Source organism: Triplophysa rosa, linkage group LG2, assembly GCF_024868665.1.
Source record: "Triplophysa rosa linkage group LG2, Trosa_1v2, whole genome shotgun sequence".
NCBI lineage: Eukaryota > Metazoa > Chordata > Actinopteri > Cypriniformes > Nemacheilidae > Triplophysa > Triplophysa rosa.
In genome coordinates this window covers 1,724,677-1,739,672 of record NC_079891.1, presented here as the reverse complement: position 1 = coordinate 1,739,672, position 14,996 = coordinate 1,724,677, and the positions used below count along the sequence as shown (strand labels likewise).

The following is a 14,996-nucleotide window of genomic DNA, read 5'->3' as shown; positions in this document are numbered from 1 at the left end:
AATCCCTTGCTTTACTTTTTCAAGGGACGTAATTCAATTACAGTAACTAATTACTTAGTAACTAGTTACACCCAAAACTGATTGTATATTTATGTCATAAATTGATCATTTGTAGACGTTTTACAGCATGATTTCTAATCAGGCGTTACATATTACCAAGAAAATGTCTTTCAGCCAATGAAATCGCTTTGGGGTCCTAACGCGGACTACAACACCGGAAGTGTTATTGAAACTGCAAGCACGATTGTTTCGAAATCACAGAAACGAGTCAGTAGGCTATATGTATTAAATCATGTGCTAGTATTAAACGATTATTAATAACTGACAGGAGTGATCGTGTGTTTTGTGAAATATGTTGTTATTTTAGTTAGTAAAGCACAAGCGAAATAGGATTTATTGTTTCGTGACTGCTTCGTAGTCATGGGTCGGAGGGAGTCGGATGATATAGATCACAGATCAAAGAGCAGAAACAGAGAAGATAGAAAATCATCCTGCGATCGAAGAAAACGCAAACGGAGCTCTGGTGAGAAAACATCACTTTGTGTCGTAAAAACATTTTTTTGTAACGACGTGACATGAGATCCGAACATTTTCTTGAAATACTCCCTTACACCGTATCCTGTATTTAAATAGACAGTAAATGCATTTCACTTCTGATGTCAAATGTAGAGAACAAGACAAAAAGAAGTCGTGCTTCATCATCTTCTAGCTCGTCCTCTTCATCCAGTCACAGAAAGGTCAAGGAGAAGAAAAAGAAGCTAAAAAGTAGGAGTTCTTCAACATCATCTTCATCCTCAAGCTCCTCATCCAGTAGTAAAGAGGCCAAGAAGAAGAAAAAGAAGCGCAAAGAGACCAAGAAGAAACTAAAGCGTAAAAAGAAAAAGAACGAGAAAAAAGTCAAGAAGGAGCAAAAGAAGCTTGAAGAAAAAGACCCCATTCCTCTTGAAAAGCCTCAACCGTACCTGCAGACGTGGCAGTGTGAAGATCATGGGCCTGGTACATGCACACTAAAACACATCTCACATATATGAGAAAACATACAGAGAGCATTTTATATGGATATATAGGAGGCTTTATCAAATGATGCTTTCATTCTTATTGCAGACATGACTGATGAACAGAAGGCCAGACTTCAGACCAGGAGACCACTGACAAAGGAAGAATACGAGGCCAGGCAGAGCGTCATCCGTCGTGTCCTTGATCCTGAAACAGGCCGCACCAGGTCCATCAGATGCTTCCGTAACATATCTTTACTTTGATTTCCCTGCCTTAATCTCTAAATATCAACTCTACATTTATTCAATCTTCTCACAGGCTTGTAAGAGGAGATGGGGAAATTTTAGAAGAGATCGTCAGCAAGGAACGACACAAAGACATCAACAAGGTATGCTTTGTCTTGACTATTGAGTTCGTAAATACTCAGATATACTTGAACCCTTTCTTCTTGTAGCAAGCCACAAAGGGAGATGGTGATGCCTTTCAGAAGAGATTAGGGAACAGCAGGTAGCAAGAAGAGCAGCGCTGATTCTACAGACTTGAGACTGAAACTCCACTTTCTCCTGCTTCAGCAGTTTTAAAGGAATACAATTCTTATTGTCCTATTTTTCTGTTACGCTTGGACTCAACATAACAATGTCATGGAAATCTGGTTGTATTCTTACATTTTATTTCAGATGTTGTGTAATAATTAGTATGTTTAATGCATATTTACATTAAAACACTGTTTCTCTTCATTGTTCCTTTTGGAAGCTTTTTTTGGTCTCATTTGTCTGTTTAGGTATTGGCTACAAAGCAACGCATAATGTACAGGTAGTTTGATTAAAAGACTGAACATTTGGGGGCAGTGTTGTGTGCAACTAGTTACTAAGTAATTAGTTTCTGTAATTTAATTACTTTTACCTTGAAAAGTAAAGTAAGGGATTACTCTTATATTTTTCTGTAGTTTAATTACAGTTACTTCTGATGTAATTAAACTAAATACTTTGTGTAATATATGTGTGTGTAATACTGGAATTGACATCAAAATTCGAGCTATAAAATCTGTGCTTTAATATATAATTATCACATTTGTAATACTTTGGCCAGTTAATAATACTACTTTGTGAAGTTTTATATTATTTATTGGAATGAATTAAAAGAGCCGTTTCATGTCTATCCTTGAATCACTTTACTAATCAAGGTTGACATAGGATATAGACAGTGCCGATCCTAGACATCTGGGGGCCCTATGCAAACCTTTGTGAGGGGCCCTTGTCATAATAGTTCAAATTAGATGAGCATAACTGTAAACTATAAGAAATAAAATAAGTAAATTAACACACTTAAACAAATTAAAACTGAAAGACAAAAAACCTTAAACTGACAGTATAAGAACAATTAAGTATAAATTAAATTCACATTTTGATTTACATGTAAATAATCCTTTACCTAAAGTAACACATGGCTCTGGAACCATCTAGCTTTTTACTAATCAAATGAGTGATTAACAAAAATAAAACATGATAAATATAGTTTACTCAAGAAAGCTAAGCATTCAAAAACAAAACATATCAATTATTCTCTAAATGTGATGATGCAAAAATGACATATTATCATGGGCAAACGAAATACAGTGGTGTGCATTATAGCTGAGACTCACGTGAACATTGTACAGCTGGTTTTGTGACTAAGTCATTCCCTGTAAATGCTATTGAAGTTAGAATATGAATGTGTATGTAATTTTGGAGACGGTCCCTAAATTCACGACGATCGAACGTCCAGTCAAACCAACTGTTTTGTAAATATGTACTTGCATAAGTTGACAAAACCAAATAAGACTTTAAAATAGTACAAAAACACATGCCTTCTAGTTCTTGTTCTTTTGCTTCACGTTGGCGTTTTGTCCCGCTACATACGGATAGCTTCGTTTTGAAGCCATATGTAAGACGCATCATCACATTATGCGCATGTTGTAACGCAAGGCAATAAGAATTGTACGAGCTTGTGCACTTTTTGAAGTATTCCAATAATATTGTTTGTATCTTCCCCTAGCATGATATGTAATATGATTTTTCTTGTTTCTATTGCTATGTGGATGTTATACAGTATATATATATAAAAAATTGTTGTAACGCAACGTAAGGGTGCCTTGTGCAACGAGAGAAGAAAAGTTAACGTTGCCAGGGAAAATAATGTACGAGAAACAAGGCTGATTTACTTTCCACGGGTTTAATAAGTTCTCACGTCGTCAACTCGTCAGCATTACATGCGGGCTGAGCGACAAAACATAAGACATCCCCCACATTGGTAAACAAAAGCAAAAAATAGACAAGAAAAAGGACAGAAATCGGCAGAGCGGTTCTCTCGTCTTCCCGACCCAAACTAAAATTTACAAATGATTCCTGTAAAGTTGCAACAGAACACTCCGAAGGCATAAAGTTGAATCCGCGTCTTGTTTACATTATAATGTTTTTGATTCAGTACTCAAGGAGGCCCCCTGGTGGCGCAGGGGCCCTACGCAACTTGCGTAGTTTGCCTATAGGAAGAATCGGCTAGTAATAAGTGATTAAATACTTTTTGGAGAGAGTAATTTGTACAGTAATCGAATTACGCTATTGAATATGTAATTAGTAACTAATAATTAATTACTTTTTCAGAGTAACTTGCCCAACACTGTTTGGGTGCAGTTTCCTGGACAGTGTTTAAGCCCTAGACTAAAATAAATGTCGAAGCTGTCTAAACTGAAAAAAGCTTGGACTGACATATCCAAAAATACACCAGTCCCTTTGTTTTGTCTGAAGATGCACACCATCCTTGTTTGATTTAACAGATTAAGTGAATGAATTTCAAATCAGAAAAACGTGATAACGGTCCTCGTGCGTTCATGAAGGGTCGTAATAATGACTCCAAACCAAACAAAAATCAGATTTGTTTTTGAGGAGCATCACTTATTGTAAATATTCAGAAAAAAAATTGATATATATACCAGTCTTGGAGATAAAGATTAATGTAAAAATGATGGTGAAATCAAGTTGAGGTTCCTGACAACCAATTGCATTTAAATTGCGTATTTGAGTTCTATGTTAGGACAAAAATACAATTTTTACAACTTTTTTATTTTTGGGCTTTTCATTTATATATCCAGGACAGTGGAGATAGACAGGAGCATGAGGGTAAGAGACGGCGTGCAAACCCGGGTCCCTCATATGAGTGTCTGTGGCGCTTTTTAAAGCTCAAAGAAAGGGCGAAATAACACAACTCTTATTTTGAAATTACGGAGTTCAACCGGAAGTGAACGTGCTGCAATGTGAGTTTATAAAAAAATTAGTTTTAGTTATGAAGAATTTATAAACAGACCTCATCGATTTGACATTAAAAACCCAGAGGAAACATTGTATTGTATATAAACATGAATGCTTATAATATCGTCCTTTGTTGTGTTATATCACGATGCTTATGAGGACGATAGGACGCTTTTTCTCCAGCGCTGCTGTTTACAGCTCCATGCAGCAAAATCTGCGAATAAAGCGAGTTTCCATAGAGGGAAATATTGGTATGTTTTTTGGTGTTTACGTATTTTTTTTAACTATACCTTATGAATTCCCATTATAAAATGGGAGTAAAATATTTTATTTTAGTAAAATAAACCACGTGTTTCGGTCGACCATTTGTATTACTGTAGTTTTACTATATCATTGGTAAACTGGGGTTACTTTAGTAAAACCACGGTTCATTTTCGTAAAGCTCGCACATGTTTAAATATTTTCGGTTACTGATGTGTGTGTGGGCGGAGTTAATTTGCATATGCATGAGGTCCCACAGTTAACTTTTTGTATTATACAGTACAGAAGTACAGAAGTGTACAAAATTTGTACAAACATCCAACTGTTTCCACAGTGAAACATTCTAGTCCATTACTCCTCAAAAGACGTCAGTTAGACAACTGGAGTTTTTATATTTTTGTTTTCAGGTACTATAAGAGGCATTGAAGGAATGATCAGATATCAGAACTCAGATATTCTTCAACAGCGTGACAAACCTATGTTATATTTGATAATCTTCAGTGTTGTTGCCGTTAGAATCTCTTTTCGGCAAAGCTTCTCGAGGTCTCACCCAGTAGACAGTGCCGAAGGAGGTCACAGCTATTCTGAGTTCTTATTGGAATATACTAATTCATTATTCAGTCCAGTCACTTCAAAACTATTTGTATTATATATAAAGGTTAGCTTTTTAACAAAAGAAACAAATATGTTTGAACCATTATAATTTTGTCTGCAAAACAACATCAGACCATAAACCTCCGAACAGTAGTGTACATTTTATCTTAAGATGTGAGTGTCAACGATCATCTGTCTATTATCAGACGCATACAGTATTAGCGTGATAGTAATAATTGTGTGTCTTTGTGAACGTGTCAAGCGGTGGGGAAGTCAACATTTGCCCGACTGCTACAGAATGCCAGACCGGACTGGGAGGTGACATCAGAACCCATCAGCAAATGGCAAAACGTGCATCACATGTCTCAGGTCGGTCTACTACAGCAGTCACACACATCTCTGGAACAGTGACGTGATTTTAAAATCATGATTATTGTCAATACCGGTATATTGTGACACCCCTAATCCGTAGTGCTGTTAAATTGTTTGACTCTCTGTGAGATAATTGTACCGTAATTGTCTCGTCGCCAGCAGTCAAGCAGTAACCTGTTACAGATGATGTATCAGGATCCAAAGCGCTGGTCTTACACCTTCCAGACCTTCTCGTGCATGAGTCGCCTGCGGACGCATCTGGAACCTCCGTCTGCCAGATTACTTCAGTCCAGAGGAACACCGGTACAGGTGTATGAACGCTCCGTCTACAGCGACAGGTGAGAGCCGTTTTAATCCAGCATCAGATCGACTTTCATTTCTGTTATCAAACAATTGTGTCTGTTCCTCTGTCAGGTACATCTTTGCTTTAAACATGTTCGAGCTGCGCTGTATAAACTCAACGGAGTGGGCCGTGTATCAGGATTGGCATTCCTTTCTCGTTGAGCAGTTTGGTCATCAGATACAGTTGGAAGGCATCATATATCTCCGAGCATCTCCACAGGTGTGCGCACACAACCGTCAGACAGTGCTGGTCTACAGAACTGCAGCCATGCCAAAAACATAACATGTAAGATATTCGTTAATATGTTGTGCACGGCCAGGCCTTGTCTATCCCAGAGGAGACGTTTGGTAATGTTAGATGAGCATTATTTCATAGCAACATCAGGTCAGGTTCAGTTCCCAGTGTACACGTAAAATATACCTGGAGTGCACTTCGGATAAAAGCGAATGGCACATGTAAAGTTTAATTGGGTGTGTAAGCATCCTTCCTTTAGCTGAACGGAGATGCTGTATTCTTCAGACGTGCATGGAGAGGTTAGGGCGACGGGGCAGGACAGAGGAACAGGGCGTTCGGCTGGATTACTTGGAGAAACTTCACACGAGACATGAAAACTGGCTTGTCAACAAGAGTACCGAGTGAGTCCTCGTATCGGTCCTTTATTTTATTACTGTCGGGGTTCACGACGTCTTCCGTTTATTTGAAGATTACGGCATCTGTGTTGATGGTTTCGTGTTCTTCAGGGTTCATTTCGAGCACCTGGAGAAGGTTCCTGTGTTGGTTCTTGATGTCGGGGTGGAGTTTGAAAAGGATCCTAGTGTACAGGCCAAGCTTCTGACAGAGGTGCATCTATCTTTCTCACAACACTTCACAGTTTCACTGGCTGTGAAAATCATTTTGATTATGAATAAGGTCTCGTAATCTAATTTTGAGATATCGAGCATCAAAGTGATTTCAGTTTTTGACATGACATTACTCAGACAATATTAAAGATGTTGAAAAAGCAAATCACAAAAAATGACTTGAGCTGGGTTTCACACACAGGGTCACATATACTCTCGCCAGATGATATTTCTTTACATTCATTTGTATGAGTTTAAAAGACTTTATAGGATTTATGGCTTGATATAAAAGAAATGACATCATAGTATTGTTGTTGCACGTTACAGTTATTTTGTATAAATCACAGAGCAGATCCATGAATTATTGTCTTAAACTTATAAACTTTTTGTAACACGACTGACTTGAAGCTTTGAATTGACTATGAACGACATCCTTCACAAAAGATTAAAAAAAATTAATGTGATGATGAAGTTCTAATGATAAAATACCTCAAATGTTTTTTTCTTCATCTAGGTCGAAACGTTTTTCAGCGGATTATAAAAGGAACCCTTCCATTAATGGACCATTTCCTCGTGGTGGAGAGAATGAGCAAGCCCCGAGATCTGAACCTAACAAATGTTTGACCCCATCACTGATCCAAAGATCAAATGTCTGAATGTGAACGTCCATTTACAGAAGAGCACAGAAATACCAGCACGTTCAATGACTGTTTACTGCAAAAATGTGTTTTATTTATAGAAATGCATTAATAGATTCTGAAAAATCGTTCTGTAACTGATACACTATACTGTTTTAAAACACTTGCCTGTCAAATGATAATAAGTGATCATAATGTAAGGTGTTTATTTGTATATTTTAGTGTATTCATAGCACAAGAGATTAAAGAACTGCACTGGTCAGTTAGCCACAAGTGTGTGCAATAGTTACCCAGAGATTAATCACCAGACTATCGGTGAATGTTTACCATGACGCAAAGTTAATGGGGCGCATTATCTCTAATCCATAGAATTTTGGAGAAAGACCTTTTGTCCTGGGTTTCATCTGTACTACAGTTTTAGATTTGCAATGAAATTCAGAAACCGTTGCAGTGTTACATTCACAGGTTTTATATTAAAGGATTTTTTCAGACATTTTGGTTTCAACGGGTAGAAATTTTAACACCATGCCTAACCAGACTGTGTGAAACCATTCACACACAAACTGATGAAAACTATACCTTAAATGCAGTCATATCAAAGCCATGAGATTCTAATGTGGTTATAAACCTGCATGCAACTCTTTCTTCAGTGAAACACCAAAGAAGATATTTTGAGAAATGTCGCAGTGGTTTTGTGTTCATACAATGGAAGTCAATGGAGTTCAGTGTTGTTTGGTTATCAACATTCTTCAAAATATCTTCTGTTGTGTTCTGAAGAAGGAATAAACTCATACAGGTTTGGTATGACATGAAGAAATGATGAAAGAATTCTCATTTTTGGGTCAAACCTGTACAATATGTATTTTAATAACATTGTCAGGCAGAAAAATCAATACAGGGGCTAGAATAAATAAAACAACTGCATTTTCTAAAGGCATTGACAGAAGGCACAGTCATGAGTCCCTCTAACAAGGTTTTATGGGCTAGATCTCTGAACACAATATAAATGCATTGATGATTATATGCAATAATGATGGTTTATTATTGCATCTCATCCTCTCTTGCTGGTCACGTCTACATTCATGACATCTTTGGCTCTGGTATGCTCGTGTACACAGAACTTCTGCTGTAACAATCCTGCCAACCAAAACACACATCTATCCATTCAAATCCTTTCATAATCCTGTGCTTTAACACACCGCCGGAGCCCGTCACTGAACACTTCTATATGATTTTACTTTGCACATAGAGATTAAGACCCACAGAACCGATGATGTAAACAAACTAACATAGTATTTGGGAAAAGCACAGTTTGCTGTGACACTTTTATCCGTGTCCAGACTGCTTCTGCTTAAACAAGCCACAAGTTTTAAGCGAGTCGTTTTATTTATTCCACGATTCAAGACATGAACACCAACCTGTCAAATGGCCCTCACTTGAGATCATGTGAAAAGGCATGTGCACACTGAAATCTCATGCACGTTGTAAACAAGAGCGCAGAGCCGCGTGTGTTCAGCTCGTTTTTCTGGACGTCCATGTGTGGCGACACCTGCCACAGAGTGCGAGGTCAATCGTCAGCGAACGTGAGACGTCCGGGTCCTTCGCTCTTCATCCAGCGTCTGTAGCGTTTCCACCTGGGGTCTGTGGCCATCTTCAACTTCATCTCTTCCTCCTGCTCCTCTCTGTATACCTGAAACACACACATCATGAATGGTCCGATCAGATAAACACAAACATACTGATAACTACAGTGACTTAAAAAAGATCTGACAGACATCGGGACCAATCAAAACAGACAGACAGATCAGACAGACAAACAGCCTGGCCGATCAAACAGACAAGTAGAAAGCTGGGTGGATCAGACATACAGACATGGGAAGGGATCAGACAGACAGGAACGGATAAGATAAACAGAAAACTGGAGAGAAAAGACAGATGGACAGCGAGACGGATCGGACAGACAGAGGGACGGATCGGACAGGACAGACAGCGGGACGGATCGGACAGACAGACAGACAGACAGCGGGACGGATCGGACAGACAGACAGCGGGACGGATCAGACAGACAGCGGGACGGATCGGACAGACAGACAGACAGCGGGACGGATCGGACAGATCGGACAGACAGACAGCGGGACGGATCGGACAGACAGACAGCGGGACGGATCGGACAGACAGACAGCGGGACGGATCAGACAGACAGCGGGACGGATCGGACAGACAGACAGACAGCGGGACGGATCGGACAGACAGACAGACAGCGGGACGGATCAGACAGACAGACAGCGGGACGGATCAGACAAACAGCGGGACGGATCGGACAGACAGCGGGACGGATCGGACAGACAGACAGACAGCGGGATGGATCAGACAGACAGACGGCGGGACGGATCAGACAGACAGACAGATGTATGGGACAGACAGACAGCAGGACGGATCAGACAGACAGACAGATGTATGGGACAGACAGAAGGATGGATCAGACAGACAGATGGAAAGAGCAGACAAACATGAATGGGACACACATCAGGACAGTTCTGGTTTCATGAGGCACATCACACACCAGTCAACAGCACTTCTGTATATTTCATATTCTTACAGTTTACTGGATAAATTGGGAATAGTTTATTATTTGCTGAATCACATTTTCTTATTGGAAATTCTGATTCATACATTTCAAAACACCTTCAGAAACATTTCATCAGAAGTAAATCAAGTAAATCTCCATTTCAAACTGACCTCACACTTGTCTTTGATCCAGAGCTCTTTCTGTAAAAACTCCTCTATCTGGTGGCTGTCCAGACTGTCGAACTGAGCCTGTGACATCTTCATGTACCTGCGGATCAGGTAAAGTTTCTCCTGCTCGCCGTACTCCTCCCCGCGGAGAAAAAAGCGATAAAACCACGAGCAGTGCCACGCAACATAAACACACAGGTGATAAGGAAACAGGATGATTTTACATAGGAGAATGTCGGAGACGTTGGGCTTCTGATAGCCTCCTTTGATGTCGATCTTGTTTTTAATAATGTCTCTGATGATCTGCTCCTCTTCCTCGCGGATCTCCTCTTTGGATCGCCGGTTCTTACCCTTCTCTTTGTTTCTATTCAGCAGACCCTGTTGTTTGGCCAGTTCAGTGGCTTGGATGCGATACTTGGGAACCGTCATCAGGTAATTGATGGCCTCTGTGTAGCTACTCCACCAACTGTAATACTGACTCAAAAATGTGGAAAGTTATGACTCTCAGTTCTAGTTTAACGAGCCACATTCAACGCCATACACATCTTTATAGCCGTACCATAATGCGGCAGATTTTGGTGGTGTCTATTATCGATAACACCTATTTATTGTGCCTTATAGTTTTAATTGAGAGTTGTTCTTACCTGAAACAACGAGATTGCACAAACAGTCACAAGAATCACTATCCGAACATCCACTTTAGGAGCGAGTCTTCTCCTGTAGTATGTGTAGTAGTGACTGTAATATTCCTCTGGATGGTCCAGCATGTAATCATAGTCCTTACGTGATTCTTCATCCTGAAACACACAAGATTATCCATAACTTTCAGCCATTACGTAGCGGGAATACTCGACTGTGATTGGCCAATTCTAATCATTCTGTTGTCTCTTCTAATGACATCAGGAGCTACTGCGACCACGGTTATATTGAAGTGACAATGTGGACAAAAAATTACTTAAACATATTAGAACCACTTATTTAAAGTTCCCAGTTCATCCTAAAATTAAAGAAATTCATTTTAAGATTTTAAATGATATAAATATATATATACACCCATCTGGAGAGTTTCTAAGGATTAGATTTAATGTTGAAACAATACATTGTAATTTTTGTAATTTATTTCCAGAAAATACAGATCATATTTTCTTTAATTGCAAATATTCTAGTGCACTCTGGGAAAATTTCCAATTATGGTTAAAGGAGAAAAAGGTGGTTGAAGAGAGTCTTTCTTTTATAGATATTAAGTATGGCAACTATGAAGAAGATGATCGAAAAATGTTTTTTGATTAACAATTTACTTTTGCTAGCAAAAAGTGTTATTCACAAATGTAGGTTTTTTAAATCACCCCCCGTTTGTTGTATTTAAAAATTATCTAAGACAATACATAAAAACTCTGCCAAAAACAAAGGTTAAAAAAACTAGAATACTATTAGATCTATTTGATAAAAATAATTTATGATAATATTTTCCCCTTTGTATGATCTATATTTAATACTATGGTGTTTATTTAAAGTGTTTAATTGTTCTTAGTTTTTTTTTCATTATTATTTATCTTTGTATTTATTTATTTTTTTGTGTTATAGTTGTTGTCTTATTCGTCTGTGCCAATGTCCTTTTAAAAAAAATGTTGAATTTATATTGTATGCCATTTTGTTATGTAAATCTGTAATATTTTGTTATAGTTCATTAAAAAATATATATTGAAGTGACAACTGACTAGTGAAGTGACTAGTAATTTGGAGGAAACAGCCCAGGATGTTTGTATGCCTATGTGGTGACAGCTTCAGATCCAGACTGTCTGAAGTCACCTGAGCTTGAAAGAGATTTAAACCCAAAAGCTCGGAGTTCTGTTTACCTTAAGTGTTTCGTATGCGGTGGCGATCAGCAGGAACTTTTCCTGCGCAGACTCGCGGCTCTCGTCGGCCACTCCGGGCTGATATTTGTCCGGGTGAAACCTCCGGGCCAGCTGTCGGTACGCGCGTCCGATCTCGGCTTTACCGGAGTCGCGAGACACGCCGAGCACGTCATAGCAGCTCTGGGTCCCGCAGTACAGTCCTTCAATGAGCGCGGACACCGAAGTCACCAGAAACACCAGCAAGAGAACAGCACAGACCCACGCATTGCGTGTCAGCGCTGTGGAAGCGGCCATGTCGCGCTCTGATGCGGCCGGATACTGCTGCTGACGCGCTATGATGACGCAATGAACGCGTGTCAAAAATTCCCCAGGACTTTTACGTGAGATCTTACTAATCATTTGAGTAAATTAGTCCAGCAATTGTTAAGTTTTTCCATTTACTTGTTAAATAGTTACCTGAATACATCTACAGTCATATATTTCATATATTATTTTTACTGTTCAAGGTCTGCCGATTGTCAGTAACGTTATTCATTCCTCAGGGATCCCCAGCCCTGCTCCTGCTGGAGCTGCCGTCCTGAAAATTTAAGCTCCAACCCGAATCAAGCACACCTTGCGGCTAATTATAAACAGGTGTGTTGTGACAGGGTTGAAGCTGCAGTCTGCAGGAGGGTAGCTCAGCTCTCCAGGAACAGGGTTGGAGATCTAGCGCCTGTTTAGAAATATTTCAAAGCTTCGAGCAAAAAAGAAAGAAATTGACATCCGAACTTTTTACATGATTAAACGGCAAGTCAGTTCAATTAAAATGTGCACAGACACCATGAAAGAAAGACGAAAAAACATCTCTAGGCGATCTTAAAAGCTTTAATTTGACAAACTATTCCCAAAACGTGTTTTTCTTACGTCTGTATTGTTTAAATTAATTTAGTTCTTGAAATACCCTATCCCACACAGTGGATGTGTATTTCAAATGTGTTTCGTCATTGTTTTAACATTATTTATTCAAAAAGGCAAATGGAAATCCTCATAAATTTAACATTTCACGTATAACACATCATAACTCCATAATGCACACAAAAGATTATTTCCAGAGTATGCATTTAATAATACATAAATAATCTCTAGTTCTGATAATTTGCCCGCGCGCTTCTTCGGCATACGTTTACACAGAAACACGCTCGCGCCGCTCACAAACGCCAGAGCGCTGAGATTTCCCGCGCCGTAAATCCCAAAAGTCCCTTCGACTGCGTGACGCGCTTCCACACGAATGAACAGAAAACATTTGCTCACAACGCGTCAGTTGAAACGCAGTTAGTTAGGTTTAAAATGTACAGAGCGCGGAGAAGACGCGTCGAGTGGGGAATAGGGAAGAGAGAAACGCACGCGGAATGAAAACTCCTTCGTGAAAATACAGCGGCATGTAGCGACATCACTGATGGGTTCAGTGGTCAAATGCAGGTCAGTAACTGTTCACTAACCACAGTTTCACTTCTAACAAACATCATCACTAAACATCTGCTAAAGTATTTAGCAAACAAATATCCAATATCACTTCACATCCAAAGACAGAATAACAGTTAAAGTTTACACACTAAAGTTGACGAAGAACAGACTCGGGACACCTTGAGATGTTTATGTCCGACACGATATATTGTGACTATATTTTGTCTTAATTTGACATTTTCTTTAACTTGGGCATTTAAAATGTGTGCATTTGTACACCGTTAAAGAAATCGATTTTTTGTAAAGAATCATAGAGCAGAGTACAAAAAAAATCAAGATATATATTTACATTTACATTTAGTCATTTAGCAGACGCTTTTATCCAAAGCGACTAAAGCTTTGAGCGGGAAAGCGATTTACTGCCCTTATGAGAAGGCAGTACAAGACGCCACTGGTTTGCTGAACGCAGGGATCTTGATGGGGTGTAAGAGGGTGTGAAAGTATGCCGGTGCAGATCCAGTGATAGTCCTGTAGGCAAGCATTAGTGACTTGAATCTGATACGGGCTTCAACCGGTAGCCAGTGGAGAGAGATGAAAAGGGGCGTCACATGAGCCCTTTTGGGCTCTTGGAAGACGAGGCGTGCTGCTGCGTACCGAACCAGCTAGAGTGGTTTGATAGCCTTTGCAGGAAGACCAGCAAGGAGAGCATCGCAGTAGTCCAACCTTGAGATTACCAGGGCCTGGACAAGGAGTTGTGCTGCATACTCAGTGAGATAGGGTCTAACCTTTCTAATGTTGAATAAGGCATATTGGCATGGCCGCGTTGTCTTTGCAATGTGATCATTGAAGGACAGCTGTTCATCAAATATGACTGGCTGTTTTGGAAGGAGTGATTGTGGTATTTCCAAGTTGGATGGTGAGATCGTGCTGCACCGTGGGGTGTGCCGGAAACACGAGTAGTTCTGTCTTGGCAGGGTTCAGCTGGAGGTGATGCTCTTTCATCCAAGCCGAGATGTCTTCTAGGCAGGCTGTAATGCGAGCTGCTACAGTGGTATCGTCTGGGTGAAATGAGATGTAGATCTGGGTGTCGTCAGCATAACAGTGATACGAGAAACCGTGTGCCCGTATGATGGATGTAGATGGTGTAGATGGATAAAAACAACGGTCCAAGCACCGAGCCCTGAGGGACCCCAGTGACCATGTGGTGAGCAGTGGACAGCGAGCCCCTCCATGACACCCTGAAGGATCTGCCGGAGAGGTAGGATTTGAACCAGCAGAGAGGAGCACCTGAGATTCCTAGAGATGACAGGGTTGCTAGCAGTATCTGCTGATTGACAGTGTCAAACGCTGCCGATAGGTCTAGCAGAATCAGGACCGAGGATTTAGATTCTGCCTTGGCTAGCCGCAGTGCTTCTGTGACTGATAGCAGTGCAGTCTCAGTGGAGTGGTTTGTTTTGAAGCCAGACTGCTTGTCATCCAGTAGTTTATTCTGGGATAGGTAGGACGACACCTGGTTGAAACTGCCCTTTCAAGTGTTTTTGCAATAAATGGGAGGAGAGAGACAGGTCTGTCGGTAGTACAGGGGGTTTGTGGGTTTCTTAAGTATTGTGTAGCTATGGCAATTTGATCTGTTT

General features: G+C 39.9%; 3 protein-coding genes across 4 annotated transcripts; 2 read left to right on the top strand and 1 right to left on the bottom strand.

The window, feature by feature from the left end:
* Positions 1-204: 204 nt before the first annotated feature.
* On the top strand, positions 205-1,733 carry arl6ip4 (ADP-ribosylation factor-like 6 interacting protein 4). Its single transcript, XM_057320778.1, has 5 exons — positions 205-523; positions 670-996; positions 1,105-1,222; positions 1,315-1,384; positions 1,451-1,733. The coding sequence occupies exons 1-5, from the start codon at positions 421-423 to the stop codon at positions 1,505-1,507; spliced, it is 675 nt and encodes a 224-aa protein (XP_057176761.1). The 5' UTR covers positions 205-420; the 3' UTR covers positions 1,508-1,733.
* Positions 1,734-4,245: 2,512 nt separating this feature from the next.
* On the top strand, positions 4,246-8,049 carry dguok (deoxyguanosine kinase). Of its 2 annotated transcripts, none has more exons than XM_057326438.1 (7): positions 4,246-4,531; positions 5,398-5,504; positions 5,670-5,845; positions 5,922-6,069; positions 6,370-6,485; positions 6,591-6,690; positions 7,204-8,049. In XM_057326438.1, exons 1-7 carry the CDS (start codon positions 4,429-4,431, stop codon positions 7,228-7,230), a joined length of 777 nt encoding a protein of 258 aa, XP_057182421.1. In that variant the 5' UTR covers positions 4,246-4,428; the 3' UTR covers positions 7,231-8,049. The 2 variants fall into 2 exon arrangements, with proteins under 2 accessions (XP_057182421.1, XP_057182414.1); XM_057326431.1 differs by having other exon boundaries at positions 4,248-4,531; positions 5,667-5,845.
* Positions 8,050-8,176: 127 nt separating this feature from the next.
* dnajc25 (DnaJ (Hsp40) homolog, subfamily C, member 25) lies at positions 8,177-12,428 on the bottom strand. The gene is made up of 4 exons (XM_057326424.1): positions 11,920-12,428; positions 10,708-10,860; positions 10,067-10,537; positions 8,177-9,017 (listed from the first exon to the last, which is right to left on the bottom strand). Exons 1-4 carry the CDS (start codon positions 12,316-12,318, stop codon positions 8,895-8,897), a joined length of 1,146 nt encoding a protein of 381 aa, XP_057182407.1. The 5' UTR covers positions 12,319-12,428; the 3' UTR covers positions 8,177-8,894.
* Positions 12,429-14,996: the final 2,568 nt, after the last annotated feature.

Coding starts and splice junctions, on each gene's coding strand:
- arl6ip4 (XM_057320778.1), top strand. CDS start 421: ATGGGTCGGAGGGAGTCGGATGATATAGATCACAGATCAAAGAGCAGA. Junction 997..1,104: donor GTGTGAAGATCATGGGCCTG/GTACATGCACAC, acceptor TTCTTATTGCAG/ACATGACTGATGAACAGAAG. Junction 1,385..1,450: donor GACACAAAGACATCAACAAG/GTATGCTTTGTC, acceptor TTCTTCTTGTAG/CAAGCCACAAAGGGAGATGG.
- dnajc25 (XM_057326424.1), bottom strand. CDS start 12,318: ATGATTAGTAAGATCTCACGTAAAAGTCCTGGGGAATTTTTGACACGC. Junction 10,861..11,919: donor CCGCATACGAAACACTTAAG/GTAAACAGAACT, acceptor TGTGTGTTTCAG/GATGAAGAATCACGTAAGGA. Junction 10,538..10,707: donor GTGCAATCTCGTTGTTTCAG/GTAAGAACAACT, acceptor TTTTTGAGTCAG/TATTACAGTTGGTGGAGTAG.
- dguok (XM_057326431.1), top strand. CDS start 4,429: ATGCTTATGAGGACGATAGGACGCTTTTTCTCCAGCGCTGCTGTTTAC. Junction 5,846..5,921: donor CGCTCCGTCTACAGCGACAG/GTGAGAGCCGTT, acceptor TTCCTCTGTCAG/GTACATCTTTGCTTTAAACA. Junction 6,070..6,369: donor ATCTCCGAGCATCTCCACAG/GTGTGCGCACAC, acceptor TGTATTCTTCAG/ACGTGCATGGAGAGGTTAGG.